At 53.3% G+C, this 19,894-nt stretch overlaps 2 protein-coding genes across 6 annotated transcripts in view; one reads left to right on the top strand and one right to left on the bottom strand.

Annotated features, from left to right (window-relative positions):
• Positions 1-1,549: 1,549 nt before the first annotated feature.
• Positions 1,550-7,084, top strand: TMEM106C (transmembrane protein 106C). Of its 4 annotated transcripts, none has more exons than XM_061416326.1 (8): positions 1,550-1,641; positions 2,210-2,421; positions 3,528-3,591; positions 4,093-4,252; positions 4,342-4,482; positions 4,916-4,965; positions 5,426-5,479; positions 6,347-7,084. In XM_061416326.1, exons 2-8 carry the CDS (start codon positions 2,238-2,240, stop codon positions 6,441-6,443), a joined length of 750 nt encoding a protein of 249 aa, XP_061272310.1. In that variant the 5' UTR covers positions 1,550-1,641; positions 2,210-2,237; the 3' UTR covers positions 6,444-7,084. The 4 variants fall into 4 exon arrangements, with proteins under 4 accessions (XP_061272310.1, XP_061272308.1, XP_061272307.1 ...); XM_061416324.1 differs by having other exon boundaries at positions 1,580-1,645; XM_061416323.1 differs by having other exon boundaries at positions 1,632-1,720.
• Positions 7,085-12,219: 5,135 nt separating this feature from the next.
• COL2A1 (collagen type II alpha 1 chain) overlaps positions 12,220-19,894 on the bottom strand; it is a 30,142-nt gene continuing 22,467 nt past the window's right edge. For both annotated transcript variants that reach the window (XM_061416321.1, XM_061416322.1), the window contains 17 exons: positions 19,798-19,851; positions 19,444-19,551; positions 18,918-18,971; positions 18,518-18,571; positions 17,723-17,884; positions 17,373-17,480; positions 17,074-17,181; positions 16,791-16,844; positions 16,557-16,664; positions 16,284-16,337; positions 16,014-16,121; positions 15,676-15,729; positions 15,120-15,227; positions 14,471-14,759; positions 13,850-14,037; positions 13,271-13,513; positions 12,220-12,800 (listed from right to left, as the gene is read on the bottom strand). In XM_061416321.1, coding sequence (XP_061272305.1) covers positions 12,654-12,800; positions 13,271-13,513; positions 13,850-14,037; positions 14,471-14,759; positions 15,120-15,227; positions 15,676-15,729; positions 16,014-16,121; positions 16,284-16,337; positions 16,557-16,664; positions 16,791-16,844; positions 17,074-17,181; positions 17,373-17,480; positions 17,723-17,884; positions 18,518-18,571; positions 18,918-18,971; positions 19,444-19,551; positions 19,798-19,851 — 2,001 coding nt within the window. In that variant the 3' untranslated portion in view covers positions 12,220-12,653. The remainder of the gene's footprint in view (positions 12,801-13,270; positions 13,514-13,849; positions 14,038-14,470; positions 14,760-15,119; positions 15,228-15,675; positions 15,730-16,013; positions 16,122-16,283; positions 16,338-16,556; positions 16,665-16,790; positions 16,845-17,073; positions 17,182-17,372; positions 17,481-17,722; positions 17,885-18,517; positions 18,572-18,917; positions 18,972-19,443; positions 19,552-19,797; positions 19,852-19,894) is intronic.

Raw genomic sequence — 19,894 nt, 5'->3', positions numbered from 1 at the left:
GAGCAATGGCTCCTTGTTGCTTCTGACAAATAATCTTTGCTTGACCAAACTTTAGTTAGGTTCCTGAATCTTTTCCAGGTCCATCTGTGCACTTATTATAAAATCCAGTTTTAACATGAACCCTGATAAATCAGGGCTTCCTTCATAGCTTGGTCAGTTAAGAATCTGCCTGAAATGCAGAAGACATGGGTTCAATTCCCGGGTTAGGAAGATCCTCTGAAGAAGGAAATGGCAACCCACTCCAGTACTCTTGCCTGGAGAATCCCATGGACAGAGGAGCCTAGCAGGCTACAGTCCATGGGGTTGCAAGAGTCAGACACGACTTAGCGACTAAACCACCACCATCTGATAAATCACCTTAGCAGGAATCCCAGGCCCTCAAAATCGGATCATCTTCGGATGATCATCGGAATCTGATTGGATTCCTTGTCCTCCTCCGACCCCCAGGTGATGTCTAATCACCATGGCCTGTCTTTAGCAAGAATCCTGTTCGGTCTGTTTGTCCAGGATTCCCCTTACCCATGATGCTGTCTCTTAGTAATTTTCCATCCACTGACCCTCACCTGCTTCTTGGCTCTAGGTTCCCACTTGCCCTGCTGTATTGAGACTTGAGGCCAATCTCTCTGCCCCACGGCAAGACCCCATTGGTAGCAGCAGTCCTACACCTATCACTGCATCCCCCCTTGAATAAAGTCTGCCTAACTGTCTTCAGTGTGTCCCTCAGTTTTCTTCTTTAACATTTCTCACTCTAAGTGTTCTGTGGGCTGACTGTGACCAGCAGTTGGCAGGTGGCTAGAGAGCAGCAGGGACATCAGCCTTCCTCACAAGAGGAGGCTAGAGGGGTGGAGGTGGCACGGGGCTCACAGGTCGCTATTTTCACTCCCCATTGCATGGCACGCCCCCAGTTCAGAAGCTCTCCTCTCCCCAGCATCATCTTTATAATTTCATGTGGTTAACGTCTGCTTCAGAGAAGGAAATGGCAACCCACTCCAGTATTCTTGCCTGGAGAATCCCAGGGACAGAGGAGCGTGGTGGGCTGCTGTCTATGGGGTCGCACAGAGTCGGACACGACTGAAGCGGCTTAGCAGCAGCAGCAGCAATGTCTGCTTCTGCGGCAGGTGAAGCTCAATCAGGCAGTCTGTACAGAGAAACTCGCCCTTTAAAAAGTGTCCTCTAACCCCTCATGCGCATGCTGTGTGTGTGTGTGTGTGTGTGTGTCTGTCTGTCTGTCTGTCTGTCTGTCTGTCTGTCTTTAGGGCTGGGGACGCCCTGAAGCAGGTTGAGGGCAGGTTCTGTGATGCATCTTTCTACTCTCAGCATCTTCACAACTCCTGTACTCAAAGACTAGCTGAGAATGGTTTTGGCTGCCAGCGCTTTCCGCCTCCCTCCTCATCGGGAACCTTCACTGGAACCTTTCCCCGTGTTTCTGGGGGACCGCGGAGCATCTCCACTGGTCCGCCAGCTTCAAGCCCCGAGAGGCGCTGCTCCCCGCCCCGCCCCGCTCTCCTCTCTCTGCTGCCCCCTATCGGCGCCGCCAGCTGGGCTGCGAAGGGCGCACGCGCGCTCACCCCGGCGTCCCCGAGCCGGCTTGCGCACCGAGTGCATGCGCACCGAGTGCGTGCAGTTCTAAACACTCGAGAGGCAGGTAAACCCGCAGTATCCGGCGGGTGGCAGGGGGTTCCGGCCCGGAGAGGAGCTGCCGGGAGTTCGTGTCCTGCAGGTCTGGGGTCTTCGGCGTTCGCTCCCGCCTGGGCGACTCTGGTGGGCTCGGAGCGCGCTTTTTGACAAGGGGCGTGAACTGAGCCCGCCTCCTGGAGCTGGGGGCGGAAGAGAGTGGGGACTGTCTGAGGCCTGTTGTTAATTTGGGGCTTGTTGTTTGTCCGGGAAGGTTTTTTTTCTAGAAAGACACAGAGTTTGCAAGTAGCAGACAGGAGGGGTGAGCCTGGACCTTGTGGGAGCTGGGGTGCCCCGATTCCCAGGGCGATGAGGAGCTGGGCAGACCGGCGAATGCGGCCCCTGTTCCCTCAGGCCGTGTGTCGAGAGTCGGTGGTGGGTTAGGGAGCCGTGGTAGAAAATGAGGGGCCTGGTAGAAATTGTGCAGGTGTTGGGGATCACACTCGGGAGGGGAATTTGGTCATTTTTGTGTTACACTTTTCTCATAGAAATGCACAGCCAGTAACACACACTCGCTTGCCTCTTTGCATCCTAGGACATGACACAAGGCGCACATCCTGGCCATGGGGTCCCGTCATTCCACCTATGCTCACCGGCCTTTCAGCAAGAGAAGGAAAGCAGATGACACTGAGGATTCTCTGGCCGAACGGGAGCAGCAGGAGGCTATTGCTCAGTTCCCCTATGTGGAATTCACCGGGCGAGATAGCATTACCTGTCTCACGTGTCAGGGGACAGGCTACATTCCAGGTGAGTCTTTGGTGATCATGGTAAAAGATGATTCCCCAAGGAGAATGCCAGGATACCCACAAAACTTCTCCTTTCTCCCAGACTGAACTTTTTTCCTTGCAGCAGTACCACGGTCACAGACCATGCCCTGAGCAGGAGCCAGCTCAGCTGGATTGATAACTTGGGCAGGTTCCCCAGCTTCTCTGGGTTTCCTGATATCTGATAGCCTTACTTTTCTTCACTTTCACTCTTCTATTTGTTGTTTTCTTGGGTTGGAACACGTGATTTGCTCTACATTCTGCAGTTTGACGTACATTTCTTCACTGCTGACACTCAGGGCCTGGCATGGCTTTGTGAGGGAGGAGGAGCAGACACCATCTTGGAAGCTTCTATTCAAGGAAGCAGATAGTGAATCATTAACAACCTAAGGTCTAAAAAAAAAAAAAATCAAGTCGGGGGAGAAAAACATGCCCAGGACTGGAGCCTGGATTGGGTACAGAATTATCTATCACTAAGTTGGCTCTCAAAAAGTCTTAGCAGTTTAGATGGAGGGTCACAGAGGTTTAAAGCTGATAAAAACCTTAGAAATCATTCAATCCAAAGCCTTCATATTATAGATGAGGACACAATGGCCTAGAGAGGTAATGACTTACCTAAGGCCAGGCAGCGGTTCGTAACCATGCCTCAGCTCAAGGCCATGCAGTAAAGCCCGAACAAGGTCCGAGATTTCTTCTTCTTCTTAGTATTTATTTGTTTGGTTGCTCTGGGTCTCAGTTGCGGCCTGCAGCATCTTTAATTGTGGCATGTGGAATCTCGTTCCCTGACCAGGGACAGAACCCGGGCCCCCTGCATTGGGAGCACCCAGTCTAAGTCACTGAGCCATCAGGGAAGTCCCCAGATCCTAGATTTCTCAGCTTCCATGTCAGAGCTCTGGCAGCACTGATAGACGTAATTTGTAGCGCTCTCTACAGATTTATTTGTTTCTTGTTCATGAGACCCAAACTGGTATCTTGGAAACAAATAATCCCGGACAAGTATATGTTGTGGCAGGCTCCTGTGTATGTGAAGGAAAGTACTGTCACACGTGGGATTTATTTTACCAAGATTGTCAATTGTTTCTTTTCTAGAGCAAGTTAATGAGTTGGTGGCTTTGATCCCTCACAGCGATCAGCGGTTGCGTCCTCAGAGAACGTGAGTCATCTGAGTCTCGCCTGTTAATGCCTACAGCCATCCCTAGTCCTTTTTTCTGTGTATGAATGCCAGTTCACTTTTTGAAACGGTTATCTGTTCTTGTAAAATTCCCCACTTCCTTTAATACTTTTTGCTTAAGCAAGATGTGTCTGCCCTCCTCGCAATCTGGGGAAGGAAACGTGAAGCTAGAAACACTCTGAGGGCCGAGGCTCAAGCGAAGGAGCTGAATTGGGAGGAATTGCAGAAGAGGGTGTCCTGGCAGGGGAAGAGATGTTTGTGTCCACAGCTCCTCTCATCAGCTTCTTTTCCCAGATTGCAGACAGCATTCAGAGGGCTTTGAAAGGCTTCTCCCGCTCTACACCTTCTTGCTTGGTTTGCGATTCCTGGCCCTGTGCACTTGCTTGTTTCTCCCTTCCTCATTCCTGGTTTTGCGTTTTATCTCGACTTATTGGACCTTGGTATCTGACTCCTTGGCTTGGTTGTATGCTTTGTCATTTGCAGGAAGCAGTATGTCCTCCTCTCTATCCTGCTCTGCCTCCTGGCGTCTGGTTTGGTGGTTTTCTTCCTGTTTCCACATTCAGTCCTCGTGGATGACGATGGCATCAAAGTGGTGAAAGTCACATTTGATGAGCAGAGGTCCCTTGTCATCCTCGCCATCACGGTAAGATGAGGGCCGCCCTTCCTGGGTCGTGCACCTGCAAGTCTTGTACCCAGGACACTTATCGTGTTTACTCACTTGCACTGATGCAGGCCACCCTGAAAATTAGAAACTCCAACTTCTACTCCGTGGCGGTGACCAGCCTGTCCAGCGAGGTTCAGTACATGAACACCGTGGTTGGGTCGTACACGACGACTAACATCTCCCTCATTCCGCCTCGGAGCGAGCACTTGGTATGCCTGCCTTTAGGAGCCTGGCCCCGCTGGGCTGTGAAACGCCGTGGCCTCGCTCCTTTCCTCTCCCTCTCCTCATTTCTACTGGTAGGAACTAGCCAATGAGGAAGAGCTGACAAGCTCTGTAATTATGAAATATTAGGGGAGAAAATCAGCTAAGAATTAAGTGTTACGGAAGCAAGAATTTGTAGGAGAAAACAGTTCACCAACAATCAAGAAGAGGCCTTAGGATAATCTGGGGCCCATTGACCTCTCAAAAGGGAGGAGGTGGGAAGTTTTGTTAGAGGCTCATGGTCTTAGGATTAGTGACAACATGGGGGAAATATTTTATATGTGATAGAAGAATGCTCTCAGGTTCTTGGGTTGCTAGTAATAGAACTGTTCTGTGTCAAGCTTGCCTGGCCACAGACTGACTCTGGTGTCTTGTTTTCAGGTGAATTTTACTGCGAAGGCCGAGATGGGAGGACCATATTCCTATGTGTAGTAAGGACAGTGTTCTCTATATGTGTGCATTTTATGGGATGAAAGGGGTTCAGAGTTGAGCTCAATTGAGGGGAGCTGGTCCTGCCTAAAGTTTCAGCCTTTTAGCCTGTGGGTTTGCTATCTTGAGATTTTTTGGAAGGATATGGTATTTGATATGTGACTCAAGTGCTCAGATTTCTGAAAAGAGAACATTAGGCCACTAGAAACATTTCCAAACTCGAGCATTTTGTGATGGGCATTAAACACAAAACAAAACAAAAACCAAGAAGATAGTGATGTGGGAGGATAGAAAGACACTGTGGGGACCTGGAACCAGTGAACCGGGACAGTGCTTGGGCCAGGAGGGCGGGTGTGGGGTAGGGGAAGCACCCAGATGGGGCTGAGTGCTCCTCAGTTTGACAGGGCAACTCAGCATTCCTGCTGACTCACCTGAACTGACCATCCCTCTGTTGTTTGGCAGCTTCTTCTGCACGCTACCCTATATTGGAGTGCACAACGTAGTGGTCTTCGTTCGGTATGTTGCTCATTTCCTTGTGCCCAGGGCCTGGACTGGCAGGCCACGTGAGCTGGCCAGCCTTGCTCGCGAGAGCCTGTGGGACCCACAAGGCAAAGAGGTTATGCTGGATGCACTGTAGGCACAGTCACGGCAGAGCCTTGCTGTCCTTGAGATGCGGTGTCCAAGTCCCGGTCACCAGACACCAGACTCAAAGGAAGCAGTTAGATAAAGAATTTTCTCCATGAAATGGGGTCCAGTTGTGTGATCGCTTTGGAATCCTCATGGGACTAGTAAAGACGGGAAAAGCTTTCTCAAGGCCTAAGCCCAGGGCATCCAGCCAGACTTACTTTCTAACCACACAAATTACCACATGTCATGGACCTGTAGGGTTATTTTTAGAACCATGACAATTTAAATTTGCAAGTGACAAGAGTCTGCTGCAGACATTTGAAATATGAGGGTTTAGAGCAGGGTTTTTTAGCCTTGGCACTGTTGACATTTTGGGCCAGACAGTTCTTTGTTGTGAGGGGCCTTTCTGTGCATTGTAGGATGCTTGACAGCATCCCCGGCCCTTACCTGCGAGGGGCTTACCTCCTCCCCCGCTCAGCTGTAACAACCCCAGATGTCTAGACACTGCCAGAAGTTCCCTGTGGGGTAAAAATGTCCCCAGCTGAGAACCACTTATTTAGAAGGTCATCTCAGGGCACAGTGTCTCTGGGGATATGAAAAGATCCTCTGACTTCCTGGTTGTGTAACCATGAAGACATGCGTCTGAGACCTGTGTGTTATCGCCTGAGCTTGCAAGAATTTATTTGGGCAATCTCTCTCTCTTACTTAATATATCTCAGAAACAGAATTAATTCTCCTCAGTTTTCTTTTCCCTAGAACTTCGGTGAAGATTTCCTACATTGGCCACGTGACCCAGAGCTCCTTGGAGACACATCACTATGTGGATTGTGGAGTAAATTCCACAGCAGTTTAGAAACTGCTCTCGGTTCTTCCATGGCAGCACCTGTCAGAAGAGACACAGCTTCTCTTCCCAGGACCTGAGCCCTGTACCTGCCCCAAGTGGTAGAACCACAGGAGAAATTGGTTCTCTCAATCCCCAGCCACTTGGGAGGAAAAGTCCTTCCCTAGCACCAATGACCTTTCTCAGAACCAGCAGGATCACTGCCTAGCACCTAGCCGACGCCAAGCAAATAGTAGGCACTCGAAGAAGGTTTGATGAGTTTGAGATCTTTTCAGCTGTTTGGGGGCAGGGGTGGTGTGATACATTGAAATCCTACCAGGGTTCTAGGTTATCAGACGATACAATGATACAGAACTAGGGCTGTCAGTGTAGCTGCAGAAGGGCCTCCTCACAGAAGCAGCAGCAGGGAGGGAGCATTTGAATACATTGAAGAAAGCACACAACATTCAACATGTGAAAGTTTTTCATGTTTCCAAATGCCTAGGAACTTTATTTAAAAAAAGGAAAACAACTCTTTTTTTTTTTTTCTGTAGAAAGTTAAAATTGTTTTTACTAAGAGTCTATGTGGGGTGTAATTTACCCTCCATCCATTGGCTGGAACATGGATTGGGGAATTTGGTAAAAAAAAAAAAATAAACCCTGCTTTTGATTGATCTGTGTCTCCTCTGATTTCCTGGATGTCTCAAGTGGGCACCTCTGGGGGACCGTAGAACAGTTGCCTGCGCAGTGGATCAGCACAGGATGGAAAGGGAAGAGAAGCCCTGATGGGAAGGAAAAGCAGCCTCCTGCCAGGGAAGCCTCACTCCTGTCGGTCGGCCTCTGGTGGTGACAGGCTGTCGTAGTGCTGTTTTAGTGCCCCCTGCAGGTTTGGAGAGGTAGCGCAGTGGCACCTGGGAAATGAGAAGCTGCTGCTCTGAGGAGGAATAGCAGTAGCAGTGTTAGTCGCTCAGTCGTGTCCCACTCTTTGCGACCCCATGGACCATCCCCCACCAGGCTCCTCTGTCCATGGGATTCTCCAGGCAAGAATACTGGAGTGGTTGCCATTTCCTTCTCCAGAGGATCTTCCAACCCAGGGATCGAACCTGGGTCTCCTGCTCTGCAGGCAGATTCTTTACCGTCTGAGGAGGAGTAGCTTGCTGATTAAGAGGTCGTGGTGTGAAGTTGCAAGTGTCTTGAACGTCTCCACGCTCTTGGCCACTGCAGAGCAGGCTCCAGCCCCAGGATGGCAGGGCATCTGGGGGAAGCTTGAGTAGTTGATTTCAGAGCTCCGCTAAGATAGATTCCGGCTCCTTCACGTGCTCTGGTGCTTCAGGAAATACCTAACAGCAGTAGGTGGTGGCTGGGGGTCTGTTTCTTTTGCCCCCATTCCCGTAGCTTGATTTTCAGTATTACTGAGTCTTCAGACTGAGGCTAAATTTCCTGGCTGTCTGGCTGATTCCGACCATGACTGTGTAACCCAAAAGCTGAGTTTCCCTGTTAACCTGAATCCTTTAACGGTCTGTATGTACATGATGGTGATGACTGTTCTCTGTGTAAATGATGAAACATGATTTGTATGGAGGCACAAGTGCACCAGTTTTGAGAACATGCCCTAAATACTTGAAGATGTTCATATTGCTTCATTTTTTCTTTTTCCATTTTCCAAACAGCCTCCAGCATATTTTTCATGTGATTCTCAAAAAGCTACTCCTATTGGTACTTCAGTTTTGAGTAACATTTTGTGACTGTGTGCCTCAGTAGCATTTCTTGCACCTCAACATTGTCTTTAAATGCAGGTATAATATTCAAATGAGAGCAGTTACATTTTTAAACATAAAGGAATAAGTCTGATATGCAGATAACACCACCCTTATGGCAGAAAGTGAAGAGGAACTAAAAAGCCTCTTGATGAAAGTGAAAGAGGAGAGTGAAAAAGTTGGCCTAAAGCTCAGCATTCAGAAAACAAAGATCATAGCATCTGGTCCCATCACTTCATGGGAAATAGATGGGGAAACAGTGGAAACTGTCAGACTTTATCTTTTTGGGCTCCAAAATCACTGCAGATGGTGACTGCAGCCATGAAATTAAAAGACACTTACTCCTTGGAAGAAAAGTTATAGCATATTGAAAAGCAGAGACATTACTTTGCCAACAAAGGTCCGTCTAGTCAAGGCTATGGTTTTTCCAGTGGTCATGTATGGATGCTAGAGTTGGACTGTGCAGAAAGCTGAGCGCCGAAGAATTGATGCTTTTGAACTGTGGTGTTGGAGAAGACTCTTGAGAGTCCCTTGGACTGCAAGGAGATCCAACCAGTCCATTCTAAAGGAGATCAGTCCTGGGTGTTCATTGGAAGGACTGATGCTAAAGCTGAAACTCCAGTACTTTGGCCACCTGATGCAAAGAGTTAACTCATTGGAAAAGACTCTGATGCTGGGAGGGATTGGGGGCAGGAGGAAAAGGGAACGACAGAGGATGAGATGGCTAGATGGCATCACCGACTCGATGGATATGAGTTTGGGTGAACTCTGGGAGTTGGTGATGGACAGGGAGGCCTGGCATGCTGTGATTCATGGGGTCGCAAAGAGTTGGACACGACTGCGTGACTGAACTGAACTGAACTGAATGACGCTATAAACTGTCATGTCTGTTTATATCCTCAGTATCCCATCCTGCACTGTAGGATGCTCTGAGTAGTTGGGTCATGCTCTCTGTTAATACTTAAACAAATGCATGTAGAATTTGCTCTCAGCAACGCCAAAATAGAGGAAGTGGTTGGCTCAGCTGTCATTGCCATCACCTTTATACTGGATTGAGACTTGGGAGGAATGCATTTCTTTTTAAAATTTTGTTAAAATATAGTTGATTTACTATTTGTGTTAATTTCTGCTGTGCAGCAAAGTGATTCAGTTATACATACATATATATATATATATTCTTTTTCATATTCTTTCCCATTATGTTTTACCACAGGATATTGACTTTAGTTTCCTGTGCTATGCCATAGAACCTTATTGTTTATCCATCCTGTATATAATTGTTTGCACCTAATCCAATTGTTCCTTCCCCCTCCTTCCCTCCTCCTTGTCAGCAGCAAGTCTGTTTTCTACGACTGTGAGTCTTTTCTTCTGTTTTGTAAGTATGTTCTTTTGTGTTGTACGTTAGACTCCACATATAAGTGATATACGGTATTTGTCTTTCTGACTGACTTCATTTAATTTCTGGGTCCCTCCGTGTTGCTGCAAATGGCATGATTTTGTTCTTTTTTATGGCTGAGTAATATCACCATGTATTCCGTGTGAGCTATATACACACACACACACACACACACATACACACGCACACCTTCTTTATCCATTGGTCTGTTGGTGCGCATGTAGGTTGTTTCCATGTCCTGGCTGCTGTGAATAATGCTGCTGTGAACACAGGGGTGCATGTGTCTTTTGGAGTTACAGTTTCGTCTGGCCGTTTGCCCAGGAGTGGGATTGCTGGATCACATGGCTACTCTATTTCCATGTTTTTTGACGAACTTGCATAATGTCTTCCATAGTGGCTATACCAATTTACATTCCCACCAACAGTGTAGGAGGGTTCCCTTTGCTCCACACCCTCTTCCACATTGATTATTTGTAGACTTGTTGATTAATGGTGGCCATTCTGACCACTGTGAGGTGGTACCTCTTTGTAGTTTTGATTTATATTTCTCTAATATGATGTTTAGTATCTTTTCATGTGTTTATTGGCCACATGTATGTCTTCTTTGGAGAAGTGTCTATTTAGGTCTTTTGCCTATTTTTCCAGTTGGGTTGTTTTTTGTTGTTATTTAATTGTATGAGCTGTTTGTGTATTTTGGAACTTAAGCCCTTGTCAGTTTCATCATTTGCAAGTATTCTCTCTCAGTCCATAAGTTGTCTTTTTGTTTTGTTTATGGTTTCCTTTGCTATGCAAACGCTTATAGGTTTGATTAGGTCCCAAACCACAAGAACACTATTTACAATTATATGCCAACAATACCAGGTCCCTTACAGGCTACAGTATACCTCCACTCTCTGTTCTGCAACACTAGTTACCCCAAAGTAGGATCCCTGAGACCTCTAAGTCAACTGTCCTGCTAGGGTTTCTAGCCCCAGATGTGAAACAAATTGTTGAAAGAATCAGTGTGTTTGTAAAAGTTCTACATGAATCTAGGGGTCCTAAATATTTCTCTGGGCAAAAATAATCCTAATTCTTTGCCTTTTAAAGTAAGACTCTTCACCACCTCAAGTTTCATTCTGTTTCTTCTCTTCTTTAGAAGAGGAAACTATTTTAGAAGTTTGTCTGTGATGTACCCTGGCTCTTGAGTAAGTCTTCACTGGAGTCAGTCTCCTGGGTTCCACGCAGTGCCAAAAACTAAAGCCCTTTGAAGCTGGACACTTTGTTAGAGATGAGGAAGCTCCAGAAAGGGACAGTAACCTGACTGAGGACTACAGCTAGTCAGCCAGGTCTGTCCACCCAGTCCTGCTGGGGTCAAAATGTTATCAGAGGTTATTGTGCCTGGAGAGACCTACCTTTCCTGGGGGCATCAGGGGTCATGGGAATCGGTGGCAAGCCTCTGGCCCCGTTTAAGACAAGGCGGTGGTTATACTGCATTGCAGCACTGCCACCCAGGGTGGCTTTGATCTGACCACAGATGCAGGGCTTTCTGTCCTGCTGCTTCTCTTCCCTTCTGGGCCATTCATCAGTTACCTATGCAGCAGTTGCCGTTTTATCTAGGTTTTAACTGGGTCCCCGGGAAATGGGTGGGCTGCGAGAGATCAGCTTGATATCCTGGTGCACATGGGACTCCTCTTACCAGGGTCTGAGCTGATGGTCGGATCTACTGAGCCATTGTAGAGTAAGTAGCCACTCCACCATGGCCAGTGAAGTGAGCCAAGGGGCAGGATGGGCTTTGAGTGTGGCTGACAGGTTGGAACCAAACTCAACTATCAGCTCCACCTGTGGTCTGAGGAAGTTTTCGTAAGCACCTGTGCACCTCTCCACACTGCCCCCATTAGCTCTTTTGGTATTTAGAAGTGTTATTTAAATTATGAGAGAGCTCTTCTAATTCTGTTTGTATTGTACTCTTTTAGTTTGTCATCCACCAGCCCCCTCTAGTGGAAAAGGTGTCCACTTCCTCATTTTTTGCCCCACATACACAAATCTGAAAAGCAAGAAATAGAAGGCTGTCCATTCATAAGCCCACAGTTAAGACATCTGTGGAAGCTTCAAGTGCCAGCCCAGGAAGTGAAGAATAGGGGCCAGGAAAAAGGAATAAGGGGTGAGAGTTTAGCCCTAACACTTCTCTTTGAACTAAAGTCTTAGGGAAAGACAGATAAGTAGGTCAGCAAGATTGTCTGATTATGTGCACTTATCATGGGCCTCTGTGGATTTACTCCTCTCCCCACATCGTGCACCCCCTCCTCCCATGGAGCATCTCTGATCTCTCCCCAGTAGCAGGATGCAGCCCGTCCCCCACAATCCCCATCTGAGCTCAGAGCGCATCTCTCCTCTTGCACTAATCCGCCCTGGAGGTGTGCCCGGGTTTATGCTCAAGAACAAGCCCCCCCACCTCTGCCTCGGGCCTCCCTTCCCAAACTTTGAGTCTCTGTTTCTTGTTCACCCCTGGGCTCCACTCGGTGCCAGGGGCTACAAAAAGGCAAGTTTGTGTGAGGTGGCTAGACCAGGCAGTGTGGCTTCAGTCAAGAGAAGGCCTGAGGACAGCCGTTTTGTCCTGCCCACAGAATCCAGGACTCGTGGAAAATAAAGAATAAAGCACAAAGCACAAGCCAGTATGTACTTTCCAATAATTTTTTTGTTTTTAATATCAATTGACGTTTTAAAAAATACAGAGGTGTTTGACACAGAATAGCACCATTGTGTAGGACACACACAGTCCCTGCGCCCGGCACCTGCAGGGGCCTCTTGCCTGGGCTGGGGGGTAGTCACTCAGGGGGCGTTTGACTCACTCCAGTTAGTTTCCTGTCTCTGCCTTGACCCAAAGGTCTTACAGGAAGACAATAAATAAATAGAACACCGAGATTTGATTTTGCAGTCTGCCCAGTTCAGGTCTCTTAGAGAGGGGAGCAAAGTCCGAACTGTGAGAGGGTGGGATGAATGGGCGTCAGGTCAGGTCAGCCATTCAGTGCAGAGTCCTAGAGTGACTGGGATTGGAAAGTACTTGGGTCCTTTGGGTTTGCAATGGATTGTGTTGGTTCTGGGTTCGGGTTTTTACAAGAAGCAGACAGGCCCTATGTCCACACCGAATTCCTGCTCGGGCCCTCCTATGTCCATGGGTGCAATGTCAATGATGGGCAGACGGGAGGTCTTCTGTGACCGGTACTCGATCATAGTCTTGCCCCACTTACCGGTGTGTTTCTAGGGGAGAGCAAGAGGAGAGTCAGTGGATGCCTTGTGATCAGGAAAGCCAAGCATCACAGAACACCAAGCGCAGAACACCCTGGGGGGCTCTAGTTCTCTTTTGGATTGACCTCCACCTCGACTCCAGACTCTAGTTCTCAGCAGCAGGGCCTCCCCCGCCCCCCACCCTTCTCCTTCCCATCCCCTACCTGAGCACCCCACCTGCAAGGGCAGAGGCCCCCACACTATGCATGACTGTTCCTACAAGTCACTGGACACACTGAGCCGAGGGAGGGGAGGAGACAGAACCGACAAGCTCCCCTCCCCCAGCTGTCGCTGGTGTGTCGTCCCTGCACAGCTCCTTACACGTGTGCCCCTTTAGGACCATGACCCCGCTGTGGGCCAGCCCTCAGCCTGCTCCAGCCTGAGCCCTGGGCCCCAGAAAGGTCTCTCTCTCTCTCTTTGGTGGCCCAGCCCGCCGAACTCACCGTGCAGCCATCCTTCAGAACGGTATATGTGAACCTGCTGTTGCCCTCAGCCCGGATCTCCACGTCGTTGGAGCCCTGGATGAGCAGAGCCTTCTTGAGGTTGCCAGCAGCTTCGTCCAGGTAGGCAATGCTGTTCTTGCAGTGGTAGGTGATGTTCTGAGAGCCCTCAGTGGACAGCAGGCGCAGGAAGGTCATCTGGACGTTGGCGGTGTTGGGAGCCAGGTTGTCATCTCCATAGCTGAACTGTGAGGATGCAGAGCAGTGGCATGAGGCCCGGGGATGGGGGCTGCCAGCGGACGGGGGAGGAGCAGCTGATGGTGGTTGGGGAGGGGTCACTGGGAAGACATTTTTGCTTCCAGGAAGTGGATGGAGCAGGCCTCCGAGGACCTCTTCCTCCACCTCCACCTCCACCTCTAAATGAGGGGGAAAAAATCCTCTCTCTCCTCCTTCCTTCCTCTTAAGCCCCCTCCCTCACCCAGAACTGGTGGGAATGTGAGCAAGGTGCTGAAAACTCCCCAGAAGAAAGCAGAGGGAGGTTCTGAGGTGCCGCCCATGGCCTAGAGCAAGCGGGGGACTCACGTGGAAGCCACCGTTGATGGTTTCTCCAAACCAGATGTGTTTCTTGTCCTTGCTCTTGCTGCTCCACCAGTTCTTCTTGGGGACGCTGGCCGGGTTGGGGTAGACGCAGGTCTCGCCAGTCTCCATGTTGCAGAAAACCTTCATGGCATCCAGGGTGCAGCCCTGGTTGGGGTCGATCCAGTAGTCTCCTGCAGCGGGGAGGCAACACCCCATCGGGGCTCAGACAGGCACAGACCCACGCCCCCGAGAGGGCCAGGCCTGCCTGGAGTGACTGACAGGCCTATAGGGACACCCAGCGGGAGAGGAGCAGGGTGTGAGGGCCACATGCAGCCAAAGGGAGGGGAGAAGGAGGGAGCGGGCGAGGGGAACATCCAGGCTAAACAGGGGTGCGAGCAGAAGAGCAGGCTTAGGGCCAGCCTGTGGATGGAACTTGACCCTGACGTCACTTCCGCCGTGTGGTCACGGCAGGACAGGGCCAAGGCTGCAGTTTCTCTGCTGTGAGATGTGGGGTGCAGGGGGACACCCATGCTAAACCCTTCCAGGTCTGACTCTGCTCCTGTGTTCTGAGCGGGGCTGGGCCCAGGGGGCTGACTGCCTGCTCTCTGTGGTGGGGGTCCTCACCGCTCTTCCACTCAGGGTGGCAGAGTTTCAGGTCTCGGCAGGTGCGAGCTGGGTTCTTGCGGGAGCCCTCGGGGCTGCGGAGGCTCTCGATCTGGTTGTTGAGGGACTTGAGTGTGGCGTCCACCTCGGCATCATGCTGTCTCAGGTTGCCGGCTGCCTCGTCGGCCCGCATGTACTGCAGAGGATCGGGGCCCTTCTCTCTCTGGCCAAGGCCAGCAAAGGCGGACATGTCGATGCCAGGGCCGGGGGGGCCAGGAGGGCCAGGGGGTCCAGGGTTTCCAGGAGGACCCTGCAGCAGGAAACAGAGAAATCAGCCAGGAATGACAGGGATGCCGCCCTTCCTGTGTCCATCCGCACCTTCTAGAATGTACCATCAATAGAATGTCTTTTTCCCAGTCCCATGAGGTTGGGAATGTGGGTGTACGTGCAATGGGACAGGACCAAGAAAACCACAGAATGCACCTTATTCTTTCAGTAGCCCCTCTTCGGTTTCCCGTGGACCCTCTGAACCTCTGGGGGCTCCCAGGATAAAGGGTGCTGTCACATTAGCTGCAGGCGGACACCCCGAAAGAAGCCCCTAGCGTCAGAAAGCTCCAGCCTCCCGGTGCTGGAAAGGCCCCACGCAGCAGGCCGGGGTCTGCACACTCACAGCAGGGCCAGTCTCGCCGGAACGTCCACGGGGCCCAGGAGGTCCAATGGGGCCAGGGATTCCGTTAGCACCATCTTTGCCAGAGGGACCGACGGGACCAGGAGGACCCTGCAGGCCAGGAGAGAGGCAGGCGGTGAGGAAAGAGCCTCAGCAAAGGGAAGGCTGGGGAGGAGCTGGTGTTGGGGAGGGGCCCTCCTAGCACTAGCCGCACTGTTTCCGATTTTCCTCACTTCTCAGTCACGGAACCCCACGCTGGCCCATGTGTGGCCAAGAGCCAGCAGGGTGGCCTCACAGCTTTCCTACCCTTCTACAAGCCTCTCTGTAAACCCTTGTTCCCAGGGGGGCCATTTGACAGCCGAGAGCCACTCGTATATTCATCCTGGGGCCTCAGGTTCTTCTCTGGCCACATTCTCACCAAGCTGGTCCCACCTCCACTGCCCAGTGAGGCCCCCTGAGGCCAAGGCTTCCCCGGGAGCAGCCACACTCCCCTCCTCCTCAGACACCTGCCCAGAGCCCCGGCCCCACCCCTAGGGAGGGTTCACTCCCTCTCACTCACTCTGGGGCCGGAAGGACCTGCAGGACCGGAAGCACCCTGGTCTCCAGAAGGACCCTGTGCGGAAGGAAGAGGCCAAGGTCAGAGGTCAGCACAGACAGGCCCCAGGCTGGGAGGCCTTCGCGAATAGGTATATACATTGGGAGCTGGCTGGGACATGTATCTGCTCCCCGACCCCCAGCCCCATGGCCCTTCCACTTGCTCCTCCCTCCAACCTGGAGGCGGTCCAGGCCTGGACATTTCTTAGGATCATCCCAAGTCGCTTCAGCAGCCTGGGAAACTCAAGGGGTCCCTGCAGAGAGGGAGGCCCTGGGGAGCCAAGCACAGATAGCAGCACTCACAGGGGGGCCGGGCAGACCCTGCAGACCAGTGAAGCCACGGTGTCCCTTCAGTCCCCTCTCGCCAGCCTCTCCAGTTTCTCCTTTGTCACCTCGGGGGCCTTGAGGGCCCTGGGAACGAGACACACAGACACAGGTTGGGTCAGCTCAGCCCAGAGCAAGAGCCCTCTGCCGGCTTCACCTGAGCCAAGGAGCCCCAGGTCCCTGCGGACACCCCCTCCCCACCCCCGAGCCTGCCCGTCAGGACCCAGCACAGGGCACTCAGATACTCACTGGCATTCCCCGGGCTCCAGCAGGTCCTGCAGGTCCCATGGGACCTTGTGCGCCCTGTGGGGTAAGTGGCGGGCAGCGTCAGAGAGCAGTCGAGGCAGGGATGGCCCACTGCTGCGTCTGCCCACGGGCTGGGCACCGAGGCAGCTGCTTCATAACCCAGACCCAGGGTTGTTCCCAGGGCCTGGGGCAGGGGAGGGCGGGAGGTGGAGAGGAGCTCCCTGCCCACCCGGCCACCCTCCTGCACCATGGCTTTTACTGAATCAAGGTACTCACAGCTTCTCCTCGGTCTCCCTGCTTGCCAATTGGGCCAGCGGGGCCAGGAGAGCCAGGGGGCCCGGGGGCTCCAGGAGCACCCACGGCACCGGTCTCTCCACGGTCACCCTGTCAGGAGAGAGGTCCCAGGCTCAGAGAGGAATTTCCAGAGGAGGCAAGGAGGGATGTGGCTCTGACCCTGACCCTGCCAGGCCGATGAAGTGTCCTTCCCACCCCACCGCACGAGACACTCACTTTGACTCCAGCTGCGCCATCTCTGCCAGGGGGGCCGTCAGCACCGGGGCTTCCCTGTGCAAAGGGGAGCAGACGCCATCAGAGCTGCCCCCACCCCTGTCCAGCCAAGGCTTTCCCAGCTAGCTTCTTCCTGCCGCCCTTCCGTGCACCCAGCTCTTAGTCTCCCTGGCCTTCTCTCTCCCATCACGACCCTCCCATCGCATCTGGGCACTTGGGCTTGGCCTGCCCTGTCACCCGCCTCCTCCAGGGCTCCCCTGTCCCCACAGTGAGACCCACTGCTCACCTCACGTCCAGGCTCACCAGCAGGACCAGTCAGGCCAGGAGGACCCACAGGGCCAGGGGGACCTCGGTCTCCAGATGCTCCAGGGGCTCCCTGCTTGCCAGGCTCACCCTGGGGGCAGCGACAAGGAGGGTGAGTGTGCGCTCCAAGGTCCCTCTCAGCCCCTCCGGGAAGACGGCTGACCATGGGTCAGTTCCAAGGGTGCAGAGCAGGTGGCTGGGCCACCGAGGACAGCCAGTGAAGACCCTCCACCTGAGCCAGGCTGGGCCGGCTAGCCAGGAGGAAGGGGCGTCCCCACTTACCGAGGGGCCGGGGAGGCCGGGGAATCCTCGCTCACCACGCTGTCCAGGCAGACCAACGATGCCCCTCTGACCAGCCAGACCCTGAGGACCTGGAGGACCATCGGGACCCTGAGCGGGGAGAGGAAGGAGGTGAGAACTTGAGAAGTGACACGCAGCCGCTGCCCGTCTGTGCTGCGGCCAGCTGCCCACTGTGGGGGTCAGGTCAGTGCTTCTCCTGCCCTGCAGGGCACTTTCTGCAGCACCCCTGCTCCCGGCAGCCCCACAGCCCTGTTCCCCCCAACTCTAGGCTCTGGGAGCCCATGCCGTTTGCACCCCTTCCTCAGGGACCTTGGCCCTGGGGTGGGACTTACAGAAGGACCATCATCTCCAGGCTCTCCCTTCTCGCCAGGGGGTCCAGCAGGACCTTGGAGGCCAGGGTCACCAGCTCGGCCAGGGGGCCCACTGTCGCCTCGAGCACCTTTAGGACCATCTTTTCCAGAAGGACCAGGAGGACCAGGGGGTCCAGGGTTGCCCTAGGAGAAGCAAAACACAGGAAGTGAGAATTTCTCTCACCCTTCCCCGTCCCTCCAGGCTGCCACGACCCTCTGGGGGCTTCCTCCACAGTAAGGGCAGCTTGGCCCCCTTGGTCCGCCTCTTTCATCTTCGCTCCGAGTGAGCTCTGGACAGCCAGCCTGGCTTCCCCAGCCGCTGCACATTCTCCCTGTTCCGACTCTCCTGCGTCCTTCCCTGTGGCCTCTCTCCCGCCACCCATCCTCAAGGAACTGCTCCAATCTCGATCCCCCCAGCCCTAAGCCTCTGCGCCCACCGCCCTGCACTTGACAGCGTTGGTGAGCCCGCTGACTTATCGTCTCTCCTCCCTCTGCTGTGAGCTCCCCAAGGGCAAGATGCAGACCATCTCATAAAGCACAGTGTGTTCAAGAAATGCGTGTCCACGGTGAAGCAGAGCCAGAAGCCCATGGCCAGCAAAAGGGCACAGCCCCTGCTTCCAGCTGTCCACGCGGAGAACAGGTCTCCACGGTCAGTTAACTGCTCCTCCCAGGTGTGGGCCTGGGCACAAGATGTGCATGGGGTTGGGCCAGACTCTGTGACCCCTGCCTGTGCCTCCTGCTAGGGGTAAGGTAGAAACCAGCCGGGGTGACACTCACATTGGAGCCTGGGGGTCCGACGCGGCCAGCTGCTCCGGGGAATCCGGTGGCTCCCTATGTGAGGAGAGGGGAGACTCAGCACTTTGGACCCTCAGGAGGCCCCAGAATCAAAGGTGGGGGGGTGGTCTCACAGGCTGGAGTGGAAAAGGGCAAGGGGCTGCAGAGCAGCCAGGGGCGTTAGAGAGGGAGACAGGGCCCCTGGGGTGTGGCCACTGCCTCTTGCTGCCTCTGCAGGGGAGGATTGGACTGGGGCATTCAGACTTTAGGGGCGTCCTCTCTCCCACATGGCTATGGGATGGGTGGGGGCAAAAGTGGGTGAGAAGGAAGGAGGTGGGGTGCAGCCTCTGTGAGGCCAGGATGGGTGTGAGAGAAGCTACCACGCTCCTCCTGCCTCACTCACCGGGGGGCCTTGAGCACCTCGGGCTCCTTTAGGACCGGTCACACCAGTAGGACCCTGAGGAGGAAGAGAGAGACAGTGAGGCCCAGTCGTCCTGACCACAGACTCCTGAGAGCCGGGACCACAAAGATGGAGCTTTGTCAGCATGAACATCCCAGCCTGGGAAGCTATCACAGGCGGGCCTGCTACCCCGACCAATAGAAGACTCATGTTCCAGTAGACCTTGGGAGGAGAAGCCCATTAGGCGTCCTCAGAGCCCAACCAGGGTCTCCCAGGAGGCTGGCTGCTCTGTCCTGAGCCACAAGCGGTACCTGCGTTCCCTCCCCCAGCCCCCACCACGCACCCACACCCGTGACAACAAAAGCCAGGGTAGCGTAGCTCCTTGAACCTTCATCCCTGAGTACAAACTCCTCCTTCCTGCAGCCTCCCCAGGCCGCCCCGCCGCCCTTGGCCTGCCCAGGCCCCTCCCCCTGCGCCCAGCCTCCCTGTCCTGTGGGGTCAGCTCCCAGGGGAGCTCAGTTTTACCCACCTGAGGCCCAGGAGCTCCAGAGGGGCCCTGAGGACCGGGGGCACCAGCGTCACCTTTCTGGCCAGCTTCTCCTTGTTCACCTTTGGCACCAGGCTGGCCATCAGCACCCTGGCTCGGGAAGGAGGAAGCCAGTGAGTGGGGGGAACAGCTCCTCCCAAAGGGCCGGAGACTGTGTGTGTGTGTGTGTCCACCCCGGGTCTGAGCGCCTGCTCTGAGGTTGGGACTGTCACACTGGTGTGGAGGGAAAGGAGCGATTCCCCTCCTCTTTAAGCCCTGTCCCTCCCTCCTCTCCTCCCTCCCCCGCAAGCTGACCAGAGTAGAAGGTGTGGCAGGGAGGTGGACAGAGATACTCACAGGGGGACCGGCGAATCCAGCAGGTCCAGGGGGGCCTGTCTCTCCACGTTCACCCTGTGAGGAAAGGGGCGCGGAGGCTCAGCTGCCTGCCCGTTCA

This window comes from Bos javanicus, chromosome 5, assembly GCF_032452875.1.
Source record: "Bos javanicus breed banteng chromosome 5, ARS-OSU_banteng_1.0, whole genome shotgun sequence".
In the NCBI taxonomy this organism is placed as follows: Eukaryota; Metazoa; Chordata; class Mammalia; order Artiodactyla; family Bovidae; genus Bos; species Bos javanicus.
The sequence above is the reverse complement of the archived record's forward strand: the minus strand, read 5'-3'. Positions and strand labels throughout refer to the sequence as shown.